General features: G+C 54.5%; 1 protein-coding gene across 2 annotated transcripts; it reads left to right on the forward strand.

The window, feature by feature from the left end:
* The first annotated feature begins 990 nt into the window (after window positions 1-990).
* WNT6 (Wnt family member 6) lies at window positions 991-16,083 on the forward strand. Of its 2 annotated transcripts, none has more exons than XM_079782557.1 (4): window positions 991-1,341; window positions 11,213-11,433; window positions 11,631-11,965; window positions 13,466-16,083. In XM_079782557.1, exons 1-4 carry the CDS (start codon window positions 1,262-1,264, stop codon window positions 13,925-13,927), a joined length of 1,098 nt encoding a protein of 365 aa, XP_079638683.1. In that variant the 5' UTR covers window positions 991-1,261; the 3' UTR covers window positions 13,928-16,083. The 2 variants fall into 2 exon arrangements, with proteins under 2 accessions (XP_079638683.1, XP_079638684.1); XM_079782558.1 differs by lacking the exon at window positions 991-1,341 and adding an exon at window positions 1,374-1,471.
* The last annotated feature ends 673 nt before the right edge of the window (window positions 16,084-16,756 follow it).

Consider the following 16,756-nt stretch of genomic DNA (forward strand, 5'->3'; position numbering starts at 1 on the left):
AGGCCGTGATGAATGGAGCTGTCCCTCCTTCCCACGGAGCCTTTGATCTCCCCACGTGGGGAGGGGGCCAGGGGCATCAAAGACATTTTTGTAGCATTAGAGAATCGAATAAATGCCATCTCACCTGCAGCTGGCTCTCCTACCCCTTCTGGCCCCGCTAAGTTGGGGGAGCAACGTGAGGCAGGGACCCGCGGGTACGCGAGGCCTGGCTGCCGAGTTCTGACCCCTCAATCTCTTGCTATTCTGCAACCTCCGCTCTATCGCTCGCTCCTGAGTCTGAGAGCTGGAGCGCAGACCGTGGAGAGGTTCCTCTTGCTGTCTAATCTCCCCTCCGCACCTCCCTCCCCTGAACTCGGGCTTGAAGAGGCGGGGTGGCTGGGGAGCCAGAGTGGAGGCCTAGGGCTTCCTCCTTTTCTCCAGGAAAGGCTGAGAAAGGGGCGTGAGGGGCGGAGGCGGCCCCGGTAAGGGGTGACCCCCTCCTGAGTCCGCCTGTCCCTACCCTCTAGTTCCCTAGACACCCCTCCCAGGAGCATCCAGAGCCCCAGGCGGACTTCCTCTTCGGGTCCCCGCTCTAGCATCGCCCGCACCGCCCTCCCCGCCCCCCGCCCCCCCACCCACCCAAACTCCCTCATTCCTGGGAAGTTTTCTCTCTTTACAGTCAACAAACCTGTCAAACGTCTCCCTTCCAGCCCGTCCCCCATTCCTCAGCTCCTCTTCTCCCCCCCCCCCCACCCCGTTCCACCCTGTTTCCCCGCCCTCCTTGCCCCCGACTCCCGCGACGGCGGGGGGCTCCCATTCCGCGAGAGGCGTGGTGAGGGGGCGAGGCAGGCGGGTCGGGCAGCCACGAGCGCGCGGCCCCGCCCCGGACCCTCGCTCCCGCCCTTCGCGGCGCTGCGCCTGCCGCCCCGGGGCTCCCAGCTCCCTCCCGAGAGTCCCGCCGCCTGACTGTCGCAACTGCCACCCCAACAACCTCCCGGCCCCCGCCCCCGCCCGGGCCCCGCTCCCCTCCCACCCCTGCCCCCGGCTCTGATTTCTTCTCCCGAGCGAGCTCGGCAGGAGACTCAGGCGCTGGCTGCCCCGTCCGCTCTCCGCCTCCGCCGCGCCCTCGTCGCCCGGGATGGGCCCCCCCGCCGCCGCCGGAGCCGTCGCCTCCCGGCCGCCGCCAGAGCCGCACTCGCCCTGAAGCCCGGGCCCCGCGTGCACCGACTGGCCCTGCAGCCTCGCCCCCCTGCCCGCACCGGCGGGCGGCAGAGCGGTCACGATGCTGCCGCCCTCACCCTCCCGCCTCGGGCTGCTGCTGCTGCTGCTCCTGTGTCCCGCGCACGTCGGCGGACTGTGGTGGTGAGTGCTGCAGCGCGCTGTCCCGGTGCGGCTCCCGACGCTCGAGGGTGGGGACCTCGTGACGGATGGCTCCGAACCGCGGTCCCGCTGCCTCCCGGCTCTACCTGCGCGCTGGGGCGGTGCGGGGGAGGTGCGTACAGCTCTCCTGCCGGCCTCCACCCGTGGCACTTCTGAACTACCACTCAGGCGGCTCTATAATCTACTCCAACCCCCCGCACATTCTATTGTATGTCCTCCTCCCGTGTCCTACACTCCAGCTCCCTCCCAGGTTATGCGCTCAATCCAGGTCACCAAGGAATTGGTGGGTGGGTAGGAAAAAGCTACCGGGGAGACAGGGGGAAGATCTGTAGTTAGAGATCCGAAGAAAAGAACCTGCGAGGAGGGCTCTGGATTTAGGGGAGTTGGACTAGATTTGGGGAAAAGAGAGGAACAAGGTAGGCAGTCATAAGCAGGGTCAAACGGCTGCCTTTGCCCCGCCCCACTTTGCCCAGAAATCTACCTACTTCTCTCTGAGCTCCTTCAGTGTGGGCGGTAGTGGCAGGAAAGGGACGGAAAAGGGAAACTGAGTCAGGACCTTGGCTTTCTCTATTTCCTCCTCCCCGAGCAGAGGAGGAGGGACCCAGGCAGGAGAGGGACCCAGGCGCCTGGACCTTGCGGATATGGGATCAAGGATCAAGTAAATGTGCAGCTCAGGAACCCGGGAGGGTCCGGTGGAAGGGAGGGAGGCTTGGTCAACTAAGAAATGAGGACATCTTTCCGGAACTGGCCTTAGCTAGAGCAGACACCTAGGCAGCGAAGGGTGCAGGAGTCTTGGGGCTGGAGTAGGGACTGGGAAGGTGGGTGCCAAGTCAGGACCATTCGGATATCTGGGTCCCGCGGACTTTTTCCTTTCCAGTCTCCAGAGCAGCAAAAACCACCCCGGAATAGCTTAGTGTTAAGAGAGGAGGGACTTGGCCAATATCGCTGAGGCATCAGCCAATCCTAAGAAGGCAGGGTCTTGCCTATTTGCATATCGCCATGTCATTGGCTGGATTCTCTACACTCCACTCCTCCCCCATCCCAGGATTTGGAAGGAGGGGTGAAGCAGGCAGAAACTGTCTCTTCTAGGGAGATGGAGAGGAGGATGCCCACACAGGGAGCTGCTGACGGGAGAGCATCCCTCCGGGTGTCAGTGAGGGGGCAAATTGAGGACGACCCAGGTTCCGGCTAGGCAACATGTGTCCTTTGCTTCTGTCTTCGCATAATCCAGTAGCAGCTTTGAAATAGACCTGAGATCTAACCTGCTCCTTTTGTTAAATCTGCTACCCTTGGGCAGGTCACTTTTTCGCTGCCCCACAACGTCTCAACCATAAAACTGGGAAACAATCCCTCTACCTGGCAGGCTTAGTCAGAGCATTAGGTGGGATGATTTGCAAAATTATCTGACATTGGGAGGTACTCCTTAAATGTAGTTCCCTCCTCCACACCCCAGGTTCTCCTGGCCAGAGACCTCCTGAGTGTAAAGGGATATTCATTTCAGTTTAAAGTCCAGTGTCCCAAACAAAACTTTGTAAAGGGGTATCTCTTTTACTCTCCAAAACCTTTCTTAACTTTGCCCTCTCTCAGGGTGGGACAGGGGTTTCTCCCTGATAATTGTTGCCTTACCTCCCCTCCCTCTCCATTTGTCCAAATTGTTCTCATCCTTCCGATTAAAATGACACTTCCTCCAGGAAGCTGTCCCTCTGTCTTCTCTCCCTTGCCTTCTCTGTGCTCCCAATGCACCATCCCATGCATTGGGCAACTATGCCAGTTACTGCATTTTGACAACCATCTCCTCTTGTGTCTCTCTTCCCTGGTCTTGGAAACCAGAGCCTTGGCCTTTGGGGCCCTGGAGGCAAAAAGTCCTGGGGACAATTTTATGGAGTGTTACTGGTTGGTTGATTCACTTTTCTGGGATTTGTATCTGTGGGGGTACTTTTGTTCAGGAAGGGTTGCTGGGTAAGAGCCAAACCAGAGGGAGGGAGCCTGATCCCTTGGAGACTGACCCTGAAGCTGGGAAGCAAGGAGTGGGGGAGGAGGTGAGGAGGGCAGGTGTGGGAGAACACAGAAGCCTTCATGGCCGCAGCTGCAGGGCAAGCAGGGTGAAGAGTGAGGGGCTGGGCTGATAAGATGTCCAGAGACTGCCTCACTCAGATGCTTCTCAGATAGAACCTGCCTCTCCTGCCTGCCTTGGCCCTTCGCTCTCCTCTGTCTGTTTCTGATACTTAATTCTTTTGGTCTGAGCCCAGATTCCCTTTCTCAGGACCTTTGACTCTGGTTGCTTACACTCCTGTTCCCACCACACCCATCATTGCCCTCCAAGATCAGGAATGGGCTTATGGGCCAGACCCAGCATCCCAAGTGGCCTGAGGCTCCTGCCACTCTTCACCCTCACCCTCACCCTCCAGCTTCACTTTGGCTAGGAGCTTTTCAGGCCAGGAACTTCCAGGCTGTTCTCTGATGTCTAGGACCTACTTGCTGGCCCTCTTCTCCCTACTTCTCAGGTTAGGGCTCTAGTGGTGGAGCAGGAAGCAGCGACCTGCAGCAGCCCACTGCAGTCCGCTCTGACATTCCAGCAGTGGCCAGACAGGGAGCAGAGAGGACCCCAGGAACTCTGAATGACAGGACTGACCTGGTTAGGAAAGGAGGGTCCTTCTTGGAGGTGAGTGGCCCCGGCCCTGGGATAGGCTCAGGGACCTGGCTCCTGGTTCCAAAGATCCCTCTCTCACTTCTGTCCCTCTCCCCCTTGCTCGCCTGATGGAACTGATGCTTTCTAAACTCTGTCCCAGCCTCTTTGCCTGTCTCTCTCACATCTATAACTGTATCCTTGTGAATTGCAGAATCCAAGATTCCGGGACACTGACCAGGCTGTCTTGTCCAGCCAATGCGCTGACCCTGACAGATCCCATTTTGAGAATGAGTCAGAGAGAGGGAGAGGCTATAGCTTCCTACTCACCAGCTCCCTTCTACCTGTTCCCCCACCGTCCCACCCCGAAAGTTCTTCTTAATGTCTGACCCATCTTTATTTATCCTTTAATTAGTGGATGTAGAAAATAGCTCACTTTCACAGAATAGCCAAATTAATCTCCCTTTTTCTCTCTTCCTCTTTCTGTTTTATATTTCCTATGAAAGAAACGAACCCTCCCCTTGTTCCACTGGGAAAAACACCACCCAATCCCACCCCGTTCCCCCATCTCATCTTGCCTTTCACCACCACCCCCTTCCTTATAGAAACAGGAACCGTGGGCCTAAGATAGCCTCATATCTGGCCCCACAGGGAGACAGGGAAAAGACAAGGCTCCTTCCTGAAGCTCGGGTTTTCCAGCTGTGACCCCCACCCCAAGCTGGGCCTGGCCACCCTTTCCCAGCCCATCTTTATCTGGGGCCCTCACCCTTTGTGGGCAGTCCTGTTGCTGGTCCTTGCCAAGCTCAGGGTGCGGTGGGGATGGGGGTGGGGTGGTCATCCAGTCCCACCCTCCAGGCCTCCCGCCTTGGCAGCTTCCCCTGGAGGAAGACAATGGGGCTGTGAGCAGAAAAGGGCAGGGGCAAAAGGAGGCTGGCTCAATCTGGGCCAGAGCATGCCCTGAGCCCACCAGAGTCCTGGCACTGTGACACTTCCTGGGAGGTGCCAGCCCCCTCCTGCCCAGCTCTCATCAGAAGCCAGGAGTTGGTGGGGGGAGGTCAGAGGGAGGCCTGATCACCAGGGCTCAGCGAGGGGGATTCAAATGTGTACTTTGATGAAGAAATGCAGCTGTGGAGGGGATGAGGCCAGGGCGGGGCAGGCAGCCAGGCCTGGGTCAGGCTGGCAGCAGGGCATACAGCCAGCCAGAGCAGGAGGCACTCGGGGAACACAGAAGCCTGTCCCTGGGGACTGGGTAAGAGTCCTCTAGCCTGCGCCCTCCTTCCTGCCTGCAGTGGGATGGGAGGAGATCTTAGGTGCTGCCTTGGACTACCTGAGGAAGGGAAAGGTTGCTGGGAGGGTTCTCCCATTTTCCACCTGGCCTCTTTGGCTGGTTCCTCCAGCTCTGAGCCCTCCATTTAATTCAGAAATTAGACTGAGAAAGGACTTAGAGATCATCTGGTCTCATCTTGTCACTTATAGGAAGAAGTCCAGCAAAGTCCAGGGATAGGAAATGGCCAGAGGCCACACAGAATGCAGGCAGCTGAGGGTGGGAGCCAGGAGCCTGCCTCCTGCTGAGGGTCTCACCCTGGGTGCCATTGGGTGTGGGACTCAGGAAAGGGGTACTGGGCCTCCCCCATCCCTGCTCCCACCTAAGTATGGGAGAGCAGAAGGCACAGATTGTCCTCAGGGGATCCAGTAGGAGGTTCAAGGTGTCTACTCTTTGGCCTCCCACAGCCCTGATCAATAGGAAGCCCTCTTGTATGGTGAGGATGGGAAGGAGAGAAGTGTGAGGAGGTGGGAAGGGCAGTGTCCAGGACAGGGCAGAGGGAACGGAACTGGGGTGGGAAAGGGGGTGGTGCTGGTGGTGGTGTAGGGTGGCTGGTGGGTGGTGGGGAGGCAGGGGTTAATGGAGCTGGGGCATCACTGGCTTTGATGTGGTGGTTGGGGTGGGAGTAGGGACTGGGGGAGGGGTAGCAGTAATTAGGGAGTTAGACAGAGCAGGACAGGACAGGCGGGCGGGCACAGGCCCGGGCCCAGCCGCCTCCACAGCAGTCAAGCAACATTTTTCTGCCCCTTCTCCACCACCCACCTCCCCCACCCCCGTGCAGCCCCCACCCACAGCCCCAGGGTTCAGGGCTCCCTCTGCTGGCTCCTGGAGATGAGGGTCAGATGAGGGACCCCCTTCCCAGGTGGGGGGGTGGGATAGAGAGCTGACTGTGAGACCTTTCAGAGGAGGCTGGGCATCAAAAGGGTCTGTGATCCCCTTGGCCTCAATAATCCACCCAGGAGTGCTCATCGGAGAAGGGGGGTGGGAGTCCTGGAGGGTCCTCTGGTCCAGGGGCAGGGCTGGTAGGGGAGGAGACACAGGCTGAGAAGTGTAAGTTGGAGAAAAGAGAGTTCTCAGGAATCCACAGACACCGCCTGCACTCCTACCGTTTGCCCTGCACTGAGCAGGCCAGGAGATGAATAAGGGTGTGAATGGCAAGACAAAAATCACTTGTGGAAGCCCACTCTCTGGACAGGCTCTTTTCACATGTCACCTGGGAAGTGGGCAGGTGTTATTATTTGCTTCCATTTCACAGTTGCCAAAAACGACTCAGAAGGTTAAGTCTCAGCAGCCATTCAGCAAATACGAAATGCCAACTTCACATGCTAGGGATTTGCTCAACATCATAGAATAAGCAAGCAGCGGAGCCCAGCTCCAACCCCATGTCTGCTGGATCCCCAAAGCCCTGCGTATACTCTGCTACTGATATTATGCTTCCTCATGAGATCTTTGTCTTTAATGAGTTTCCTATCTAATTGGAGAGATAGACAAGAAAACATGACAAAATAATTATGCCACTGGCAGGATAACAAGCACCTGCCCCTCTCCCCCAGTGAGTGACAGGCAGAATGATGTAGAGGGAGGCATGGGGACCAGAGGAGGCACCTTAGGGCAAGTGGTATCTAAGGTGAGCTTGGAGAGATGTTGGGTTAGATTTTCATGACTTAGGGGCTAGGGAGGGGCTGGCTCTGAGTCCAGAAATTTATCAGTAGAATCTGGGATGGCTGCAGAGTTACCCAATCCTGCTAGGAGTAAGGGCTGTATGGAGGGTGGCATGTGAGGCTACCTACCTAATGTCTTCTGATACCTTTGGTGGCCATTTCCCTCTGGCCCTTTGGTTTTTAAAATATTTACCTAAGTTTCTTGCAATGAGACACCCCCACCCCCACACACACTGAGTGGTCAGTGTTGGTCACCTCCCTTCTCAGATTGTGCATCTGTATAATGGAGGTCAGGTTGGTGGAGCTGGCCTGCATGACCTTGGGCATTCTCTTAGGCCCTGTGAATATGGGAAAGGAAAAGTAGAGCAGACCAGGACTCCGGGCCCCCAGAGCAGGATGTACAGATGTTGTGCCCTGGGAGGAAGATTTTGGCGCAGGCCAAGCCAGTTAGAATGGCTAACCCTAGGCTTGTCCCTTCTTGTCTGCATACTGATTTCTTTTAAAACTAGCCTCATTGTTTCTATGCCCAGGAATGTCTACTTGATTAGGATCACAGACCCTACATATTCTATATTACATATTTCTTACCACCCTGTGTTCCAGCCCCCAAAACATGCAGATGTTCCCAAACGGGCACAGCTTCTGTGGGCTGATCCCAGGACAATGCTGACTCAGAGCATGAATAGCAGAGTTCATTCCCTAAGGAAGCAGAAGGGAAGGAAGGAGGGTAAAGGAAGAGGAGAGATGGGGGAGTTATTTTTTGATGTGGAGTCAAGTGTTAAAGTTAGAGGGGGTAATGAGAGCCTTTTATGCTAGCTCCTCATGTTTCTGAAACCCAGAGAGGGAACTGACTTGCCCAGAGTGGCTCAGCTCACCCAGAGCTGACAGAGACCAGGGTATTGAAGTGAGGCTCGGTGTTTTGCCCAATGCTGCCCTGCCACTCGTTTTCTGGAGTTCCCTTTCCTGTGACTTGAGGATGGGAGCAAGAACAGGAGGGCAGGGAGCAAACTGGTCCCTTGGGATTCTGGCTGCTACTACTGCCCATCCCTTCTCCTGACCAGCTTGTAAACAAGTCTAGTTCCCAGGCAGCCAGGAATCCTTCTGAGTCTTCTATCTCTAGCCCCTGGGAAACAGATAAGGTCAAGAGATTTCTGCCTTTCTCCCCTGCATACCCCCTCCATCCCCTGGGACAGGAGGAGGGAGAGGAGAGGGATGGGGCAGAGTAACCTTGGGAAGATAAGGCCAGTCGACCTTGGGAAAGTAGGGAGTTAGCAGAGGGTTTGGGGAGGAGAATTGGGGAACTTAGTAGCATGGGGGAGTGTTGAGTGTGCAGATCCCCAGACTCCTAGGTGGAGGCCTGGACATGTGGTGGCAGGAGAGGACCTGGACAGCCTGGGGAGGCCTGCTTCCCTGCCTCTGAATCCAGTGGGAGAAATAAAATGTTTATGGAAAGCAATTAGGACTCATGAAATGACATGTGGACAGGGGCTGGGCTCAAGTAAGGATTTTCTCCTGAGATGGCTCATTTATTCATTCAGAAACATGTATTAAATGGTATTCATTGTAGTATTATAGTAATTGTTCATAATATGCAAATTTTCCATTAAAATCCAGGGGAAATTTGAATTAAGCACCTTAAAATCTGCCTAGGAGACAAAAGAATATGACGCTAATAGCTCTCAAGGTGCTTATAGTCTTATCTGTTGACCCTATATGATCTTATTGGAAGCTGCCTCAAATTCTTTTTGTAATGAGGTGAAATAAGTGGCAGGAGGTGGAGATAGATAGATAAATAGATAGAGGTCAACTCTTTTTAAAATTAAAAAAAAAATGTTTTTATGGATTTCAGAGATGAAGGGAGAGAGAGATAGAAACATACCTCACACTGGGGATCGAGCCTACAACCCAGGCATGTGCCCTGATCAGGAATCAAACTGTGACCTCCTAGTTCATGGGTCAACGCTCAACCACTGAGCCACCCTGGGCAGTAGAAATCAATTCTTGAAGCACCTAAAATTCTTGAAGGTCACTGAGCCACTGGGAGCCAGCTTGGCTGCCCTACCCTTGGCCCACTCCCCACTGCTCCATCCATCACTTCTCTAGGGTTGGGAAAGACCTTCCCAGGACACAGTTGGAATGCAGTGATGGGCAGGTCCTAAGCATGAGGAGGGGAGGTCTGAACCAGCAATTTTCAACCTTTTGCATCTCATGGCACACATAAACTAATTACTAAAATTCTGCGGCACACCAAAAATGTGTCAATCTGACCCAAAAAATTAGGTATAATTTTGATTCATTCACACTGGACAACTATTGTTGTGTTGGATGTTGTCATTTTTTTGTTTAACAATCTAAGGGAAAAGAGGTCAGTGCCGCCCTAGCTGGTTTGGCTCAGTGGATAGAGCATCAGCCTGTGGACTGGAAGGTCCTGGGTTCGATTCTGGTCAAGGGCACATGCCTAGTTGCGGGCTTGATCCCCAATGGGGGGACATGCAGGAGGCAGCCGATCCGATTCTCTTTCATCACTCGATCTCTCTCTCCCTTCCTTTCTGAAATCAATAAAAATATTTTTTTTTAAAAGAGGTCAGTGCCCTGGCTCAATAGTCAGGTATTGAGTTTTAAAAATTCTTGTGGCACACAGGTTGAAAATCGCTGGTCTGGACTGTAAATCTCTCCACTGAGGGGAGAACTCTGGCTCCTGGACTACTTGGAAAGGGATGATAACAATGATCTGTCGGGTGGTGTGTGTGTGTGTGTGTGTGTGTGTGTGTGTGTGTGTGTGTGTGTTAGACCTTAAAGGACTTACATATCTCCCTGCAACCACCTCTTCAAGCATCTCACTCCTTAGTGTTAAGTTCTATCTTAAGACCTAAATTCCTCTTGCTGCTATTTAAGCCCATTACATTTCATTGTTGTTGGGCCAGAACATGCCTGGGAAGCCTGTACTTGTGGAGCAAATGGGGACAGTGGGGGTGGATGTACACTGAAGCTAAACTGAAAAGAAGGCCACCTTGACCTTTGGCACCTATCTACCACCATTTTCCTCTACATTTTCTATTTCCTGATGCCACTTTTCTCTCCCCGCCCAGAGAGTCTTTTTCTGCCCTCTGCTGAAGGGTTTTTGAGTGGTCTCAAATTACCCTCAGCTCCCAAGTGCTCAACTCATTCCTACAAGACAGGCATACCAGTTAAGCATTCAAATAAGAGCAATCTGATGAAAGCCCTTTCATCCAGGTGTGAATACCCAGCCAAGTTAACCTTCACGGGCCTGGTATGGAGACCAAATTGTAGCTCTCTTGTCAGAATGAAGGCTGGGAATGCGTGTGGGAGCCAGCATGGTGGTGGGAATGGAGGGATTTCGGAAAGTGTGTGGAACTTCCCAGGAGGTCTTTACCCACCCGCTCAGTGTCCCCCTTCTCCAATCAGTGATGTCGCCCCAGTGCATAGGGCTTGGCTTGCTGCCATGCTGCTCTGGAAAGGCCACAGCTCCTGGAGTAGAAGGGTCACTGTCACCTGCTTCACAGTGCTTCAGAGACTCAGCCCCCAGCTCCTTCTTCCTGCTCTCCAATTAAGGGAAACAGAGGATCTGAGGGTGGGAGGGCCCACCTTAGAGATCAAAGCCCATCCTTCCCATTTTACAGAATGAGAAACTTGGGCTGGAGAGGAAGTGTGACTTCTCTCAGAGGCTCCATTCCCCAGCCACGCTACCATCAGATGGCTTTCTATATCCCTTGGGATTGCCCATGCCTTGCTAGCATCAGGACTATTCAGCTGACACATATCCAGCTTGTGGTCCACTAAGACCAGTTCTTTTTCTGATCTTTTTCTAAAATCTTTTTCTTTCCTTTGACAACCTTCTTGATCTTCCTTCTGTTAAATTCTTCCTTGTCTTCCTTTGGGCGAGGCCTATTGAATTTTAGTCTTGGCCTACCTGCTGCCAGCTGCCTTTACCTTGAGTCAAATTACATAAGGATTTATTAGTAAAAATATGCAGAGAAGGATAAGATTGAATTCTTGCTCTACAGTGATTTCAGTCTAGACTCTAGTTAAAAGGGAACACAGATGTGGATGGAATGGCAGGGGAACCAGATAGGAGAATCTCAATCTTAGTTGTTGGTGGTGGGTAGGCATATCCCAGCTCCTGGGCTGTGGGCTGAGTGTGGGGGGCGGGGTTTGGTCTCCCTCTCTGTCACCCCCTACCCTTGGAGTTATACCCCTGACTTGCTGTGTTTTGCTTCCTAGGGCAGTGGGCAGCCCCTTGGTCATGGACCCCACCAGTATCTGCAGGAAAGCACGGAGGCTGGCAGGGCGGCAGGCTGAGTTGTGCCAGGAGGAGCCAGAAGTGGTGGCTGAGCTAGCGCGGGGTGCCCGGCTTGGGGTTCGAGAGTGCCAGTTCCAGTTCCGTTTCCGCCGCTGGAACTGCTCCAGCCACAGCAAGGCCTTTGGGCGCATCCTGCAGCAGGGTCAGTGCGAGGAGGGGACCTCGAGCTCAGAGGAGAGGGTGGAGGTTTGGGGAGGCTGCCCGAGCCCCACCTCTCCCAGAATCTTTGGGCACCCTGCCCTGCCCCTGTCTTCCAGCCCCACCGCACTGCCCCGCCCACCACAGTCCCCTAGGACTCAGCTTTGATGCTGTGCTGACTGCTCCTCCCTGTCCCCACAGACATCCGGGAGACCGCCTTCGTCTTTGCCATCACGGCTGCCGGCGCCAGCCATGCAGTCACGCAGGCCTGCTCCATGGGCGAGCTGCTGCAGTGTGGCTGCCAGGCACCCCGCAGGCGGGCCCCACCACGGCCCCCTGGCCTGCCAGGCACCCTGGGGCCCCCTGGCCTTGTGGGCTCCCCAGAGGGCAGTGCAGCCTGGGAGTGGGGAGGCTGTGGGGACGATGTGGACTTCGGGGATGAGAAGTCCAGGCTCTTCATGGACGCGAGGCATAAGCGGGGAAGTGGAGACATCCGAGCGTTGGTGCAGCTTCACAACAATGAGGCCGGCCGGCTGGTGAGTATGGGCAGGGGTGTGCCAGAGGGTGTGTGCACGACGGTGGAAACGTGTGCTTGTGTCAGTGGATGTGGGACAGTTGTGTGGCTGGGTGGATGTAGGACAGCGTGGTGAATGTGTAGGAGCACTTTGTTGAAGTGTGAGAAGTGAGGGTGTGAGAGAGGGTGTGTATGTGTAGGAGTATGTTAACGTGTGTGGGAGCTAGCGTGGCGGTGGGGGGGGCCACTTGGGAAGATTGGTTGGGGGCCTGGGAGGGCCTGGGGCAGGGTAGGGAAGGTCACCCAGGGGAGAGGACTCGGTTGAGGCTTTTAGGGACCCCAGGTAGAGAGGGCATACCTCTGAAACAGGACAGGTGGGGTAAAGCTCGGGGTGGGTAGAGATGTGGCTGCCAGGGCAGGGACAAGAGGATGGAGACAAATGTCTTGAGGTAGGGGAACCAGGAGGTGTGAGGGAGGCCTGGAAAGGGGCTAGACCAAGGGGCAACGGGCTGGATCCTGGTGGAGGCAGGAGGGGGTCAGGCAGAGGCCAGGAGAGCTGTGACTGAGTCGGGACTCTTGTCAACTGGCCTCCCAGCAACCCTAGACCAGGCCCTGCCCAGAACTCTGGCAGCCTCTCCCCTTCCCTCTGCAATGAGGAGGCCCCAGGAGCTTGTTTAGGGACAGAAAGCTGTCTGGGTCAGATGTGCCCAAGGGGAAGGACAGAACCTGGGAGGGGGAGGGACACAAATGTCTGTAATCAGATTGGTCCCTACACTCTGAGATTCCAGAGATGATCTTCCTAGGGCATTTGGCCCCATAATCTCTGGTGGGGCTGTGACTCTTAGACACAAACAGCAAATAGAGGGCAGGACACCTGGGGTTCTAGTTCTCAGTAGTGCGTCCACAGTGGGCACCCTGCCTCAGTTCTAGGGTGCTCTAGAGGCATCCCCACACATATCCTGTATCTTCTAGAGTTTGGGGCTGAGGCATGGGCAGGGGGTAAGAAGGGGCCCAGAGAGGTATGTCCTGACAGGCCCACATACCTGCCAGAGAGGGTTGGGGAGGGATGGTGGAGACAGACGCCCAAGGAGCGGGCTCTGCGCCTCTGCTCAGCCCTGCCTGGTGCCTTGAGGGTTGGCAGGAGGGAGAAGGTGCGACAGCTACCACCGCCACCTCCCCTGCTCCAGGGAGATTCGCACCCGCGCTGTCCATTCTACTTTCTCCCTATTCTCTGGCTTTGGATCCCAGAATCCCTGCGCTGCATTCTTTCCCCCACTCCCCACTTCTACTTCTCCATCATTGTCATTCTTACCCTCCACTCCGGGCTGTCGCTTCCTTAATTTCCTCCTCCTCACCTTGCGCTCTCCTTTTTTTAATTTTTTTTTTGGTCTGCTCTTTCCTCTCTTCCATCCACGCACCCCCCCCCCTTTTTTTTTGTTTCTGTCTGTCGGTCCTCTGGGCCTTTCCGCGACCCGCACCCCCCACATCTGTCTCTATTTGCCTGCTCCTCTGCTCCCCGCAGGCGGTGCGGAGCCATACGCGCACTGAATGCAAGTGCCACGGGCTGTCGGGCTCGTGCGCTCTGCGCACCTGCTGGCAGAAGCTGCCCCCGTTCCGAGAGGTGGGCGCGGAGCTGCTCGAGCGCTTCCACGGCGCCTCGCGTGTCATGGGCACCAACGACGGCAAGGCTCTGCTGCCCGCTGTCCGCAATCTCAAGCCGCCCAGTCGCGCTGACCTGCTCTATGTCGCCGACTCGCCCGACTTCTGCGCCCCCAACCGGCGCACAGGCTCTCCAGGCACGCGCGGCCGCGCCTGCAACAGCAGCGCGCTGGACCTCAGCGGCTGCGACCTGCTGTGCTGCGGCCGCGGGCACCGCGAGGAGAGCGTGCAGCTCGAGGAGAACTGCCTGTGCCGCTTCCACTGGTGCTGCGTCGTGCAGTGCCACCAGTGCCTCGTGCGCAAGGAGCTCAGCCTCTGCCTCTGACCCGCCGCCGGCCGCTCCCCACTGCGCGCAGCGCTGCCTCTCGTACCTGTGTGACCTCTGGGCTCCAGCAGGGGGCGCTGCCGTGGCCCAATGTACCCTTGCAAAAGTCCATCTCCCAAGCCTCTGGAAACTGAGGTTGGAGTTACTCGCGTGCCCAGGAAGGCCCAGTGCATCCGAGGGATCCCCAGAGGTGCTTTAATGGGTTCTGGGGAGACTATACGCTGTAGGGAGCTCTAAAGTTTCCCTCTTTTGGTCCCGGATGGAAACTTCTCTAGGCCTCTGGATGCGGGGTTCCTCAGAACTGCTGGCCATGTGTTGGGTGGGTGAGTTTAGTATCAATAAAGATATTTAAACCAATAGGACTGGGACCACAGTTTGGGAGGGGGGCTGGTCTCCTGCGGGTTAACATGGGGCCAGGCTCTGGAAGGAGTGTCTAAAGGGAGATGGTTTTGATAGAACTGGGTCCCTATCTTCCCCCGCCCCCCTCCCCCATGGGACTGGGCTCTCCTGGCAACCATGGTGAAGAGTGCCAAATCTCCCCTTGGCATTCTTCTTGTTCACTCCTGTCACACATCGAGGGCCTGGATCTACAGGAGAAGAAGTAGCAATCCCTCTTTAAAGGAACAGACTCCTGAGAGGGTCTGGGGAAAGCAGACGGGAAGCCTCTGCTGGCGTACTCAGCTCTCACCAACATTCTAGGGGCGTGTGACACCCTCATCTGCCCTTCTGTTTCTGTGATCCCTGGGGGATTTGTGGGTAGACTTTTAGGGCCACCCAAGCCCATAGGATTAAAGCACTTTATGAACCGTAGAATGTGATGAAATATGTTATTACTAACATCAGACTAAACATTTGAAACTAACTTTACCCCCATTAACACTGAAAAGACTGCTCAGAACAGCATTTCTAATTACACTTAGAGGGAGACAAAGAAAAGTTGTTCCAAGGTTTTTCCTGGCACCCAACTACATTTCCTTCCTTCTAGTTCTTTCTCAGGAAGCTGATGGTTAGTGCGGAAGGAAGAGAGGAAAGGTTTGGGAGATCTGGGCTCTCCAGAGCTAAACTTCATGCCCCCATCTTCCTCCAGAGAGAAGGGGGGAGGGGATAGCCAAAAGGCTAGGATTCAAAGCCCCCAATATTCTCATAGTCCAAATACTGTACATGCCCCCTTCAAGGTATGTAGGGCAAAGCAAGAGCTTTGGGTCTGAAGCTGGTGCAGCTGCTTAGAAGTTTACAGTACAGATCATGTGAGTCTCGGTTTCTTTACCTTTATAATGGGACTGTCATCCTGTTCCAGTTACCCATTGCTGCATAACAAACAACCCCAACATAACTACTTCTCACGATCCTTTTGGTCAGGAATTTGTCAAAGCTCAGCTTGGTGGTTCTGCTCCTTATGGCAGAACTATTGGCTGTAGTCATTCAGCTGGCTGTACTCCACTGGTGGCTGGGCTGGGCTGGACACTCAAAGAGGCTTCACTCATATGTCTAGTGCCTCAGAGCTTCTCCAGTGGCCTCCTTCTCTCCATGTGTCTAGCTTGGGCTTCCTCATAGCATGGCGGCCTCAGTGTGATGGGACTTCTTACATAAGGCTGACTTTTGACATAGACTGTGCCAGCCTGGGAGGCAGAAGCTGCCGTCTCTTCTTTTAGTTCCAGCTTTGGCAGTTGCACAGCATCTCTGTTACTCTCTATTGGTCGACCCTAGTCATAGAACCAGACAACATTCAAGGGGAGGAGAAATAGACCCCACCTCTCCATGGGAATGTGGCAAAGAATTTGCAGCCATTACAATCCATCCCACGTCCTCATAGAACTATGGGGAGGATATCTTTGAACTATGAAAAGCACTCAGCACAGAATAATTTATGTTAAATTTATGCTGAATAAATGGTAGTTGCTATAAGAATGGGAATAGAAAGCTGAGGGATGTTGTTGTTGTTGTTGTTGTTGTTGTAGGTATTAGGCAGACCCTGATTGAAAATAAAGATACCCAACTCAAACTAGCTTGGTCCAGCCTGGCCCATGTGGCTCAGCGATTGAGCTTTGACCCAGGAACCAAGAGGCCACAGGTTCTATACCTGGTCAGGGCACATGCCTGGGTTTCGGGCTTGATCCCCAGTAGGGGGCGTGCAGGAGGCAGCTGATCAATGATGCTTCTCTCTCATTTCATTGATGTTTCTATCTCTCTATCCCTCTCCCTCTTTTCTCTATAAAACTCAATAAAGACATTTTTAAAAAAACTAGCTTGGTCCAAAGAAATTTAATTAATGGGTCTTATACCTTGGAAGTCCAGGGGTAAAACTGAATTCAGGCACAGCTGAAACCAGGGTCCCAAAGCGTGTCATACATCTCTTTTCCCACCTCCACCCCACATCTATTGTTTCTGCTTACTTCTGCCTCTCTTTTCATGCCATTCTCATTCTCGCCTACTGCAGATAGACTTTCTCTAAATGACAGCTCTATGCCTACATTCTTAGAGCTAGTGATATGAAAAAGAATGGCCTTCTAAGCAGAAGTCCTGAGGAAGACCTTGACCGGGCCAGCTTGGGTTTCTTGCCTATTCCTGGAGCAATAACAGTGTCCAGAGAGATGTACTACTTTGACTGGGATTGACAGCCCCACCAAGACCACGGGGAATAGGGGCACAGGGAGGATGGCAGAGTTCTTCAAATGAAACAGAAGGAAGGGGAACTCATCCTGGACGTGCTTCTAATGCATCTGTCCTCCCCCCTCAATGCCCCTCCATCCACATCTATGACCTAGCCTGGCTCAGCCCTCAAGGATCAGGTCGGGCCCCAGCATGTGGCATGTATGGAGAGAGGGTATA

This window comes from Cnephaeus nilssonii (genome assembly GCF_951640355.1).
Source record: "Cnephaeus nilssonii genome assembly, chromosome: 10".
NCBI lineage: Eukaryota > Metazoa > Chordata > Mammalia > Chiroptera > Vespertilionidae > Cnephaeus > Cnephaeus nilssonii.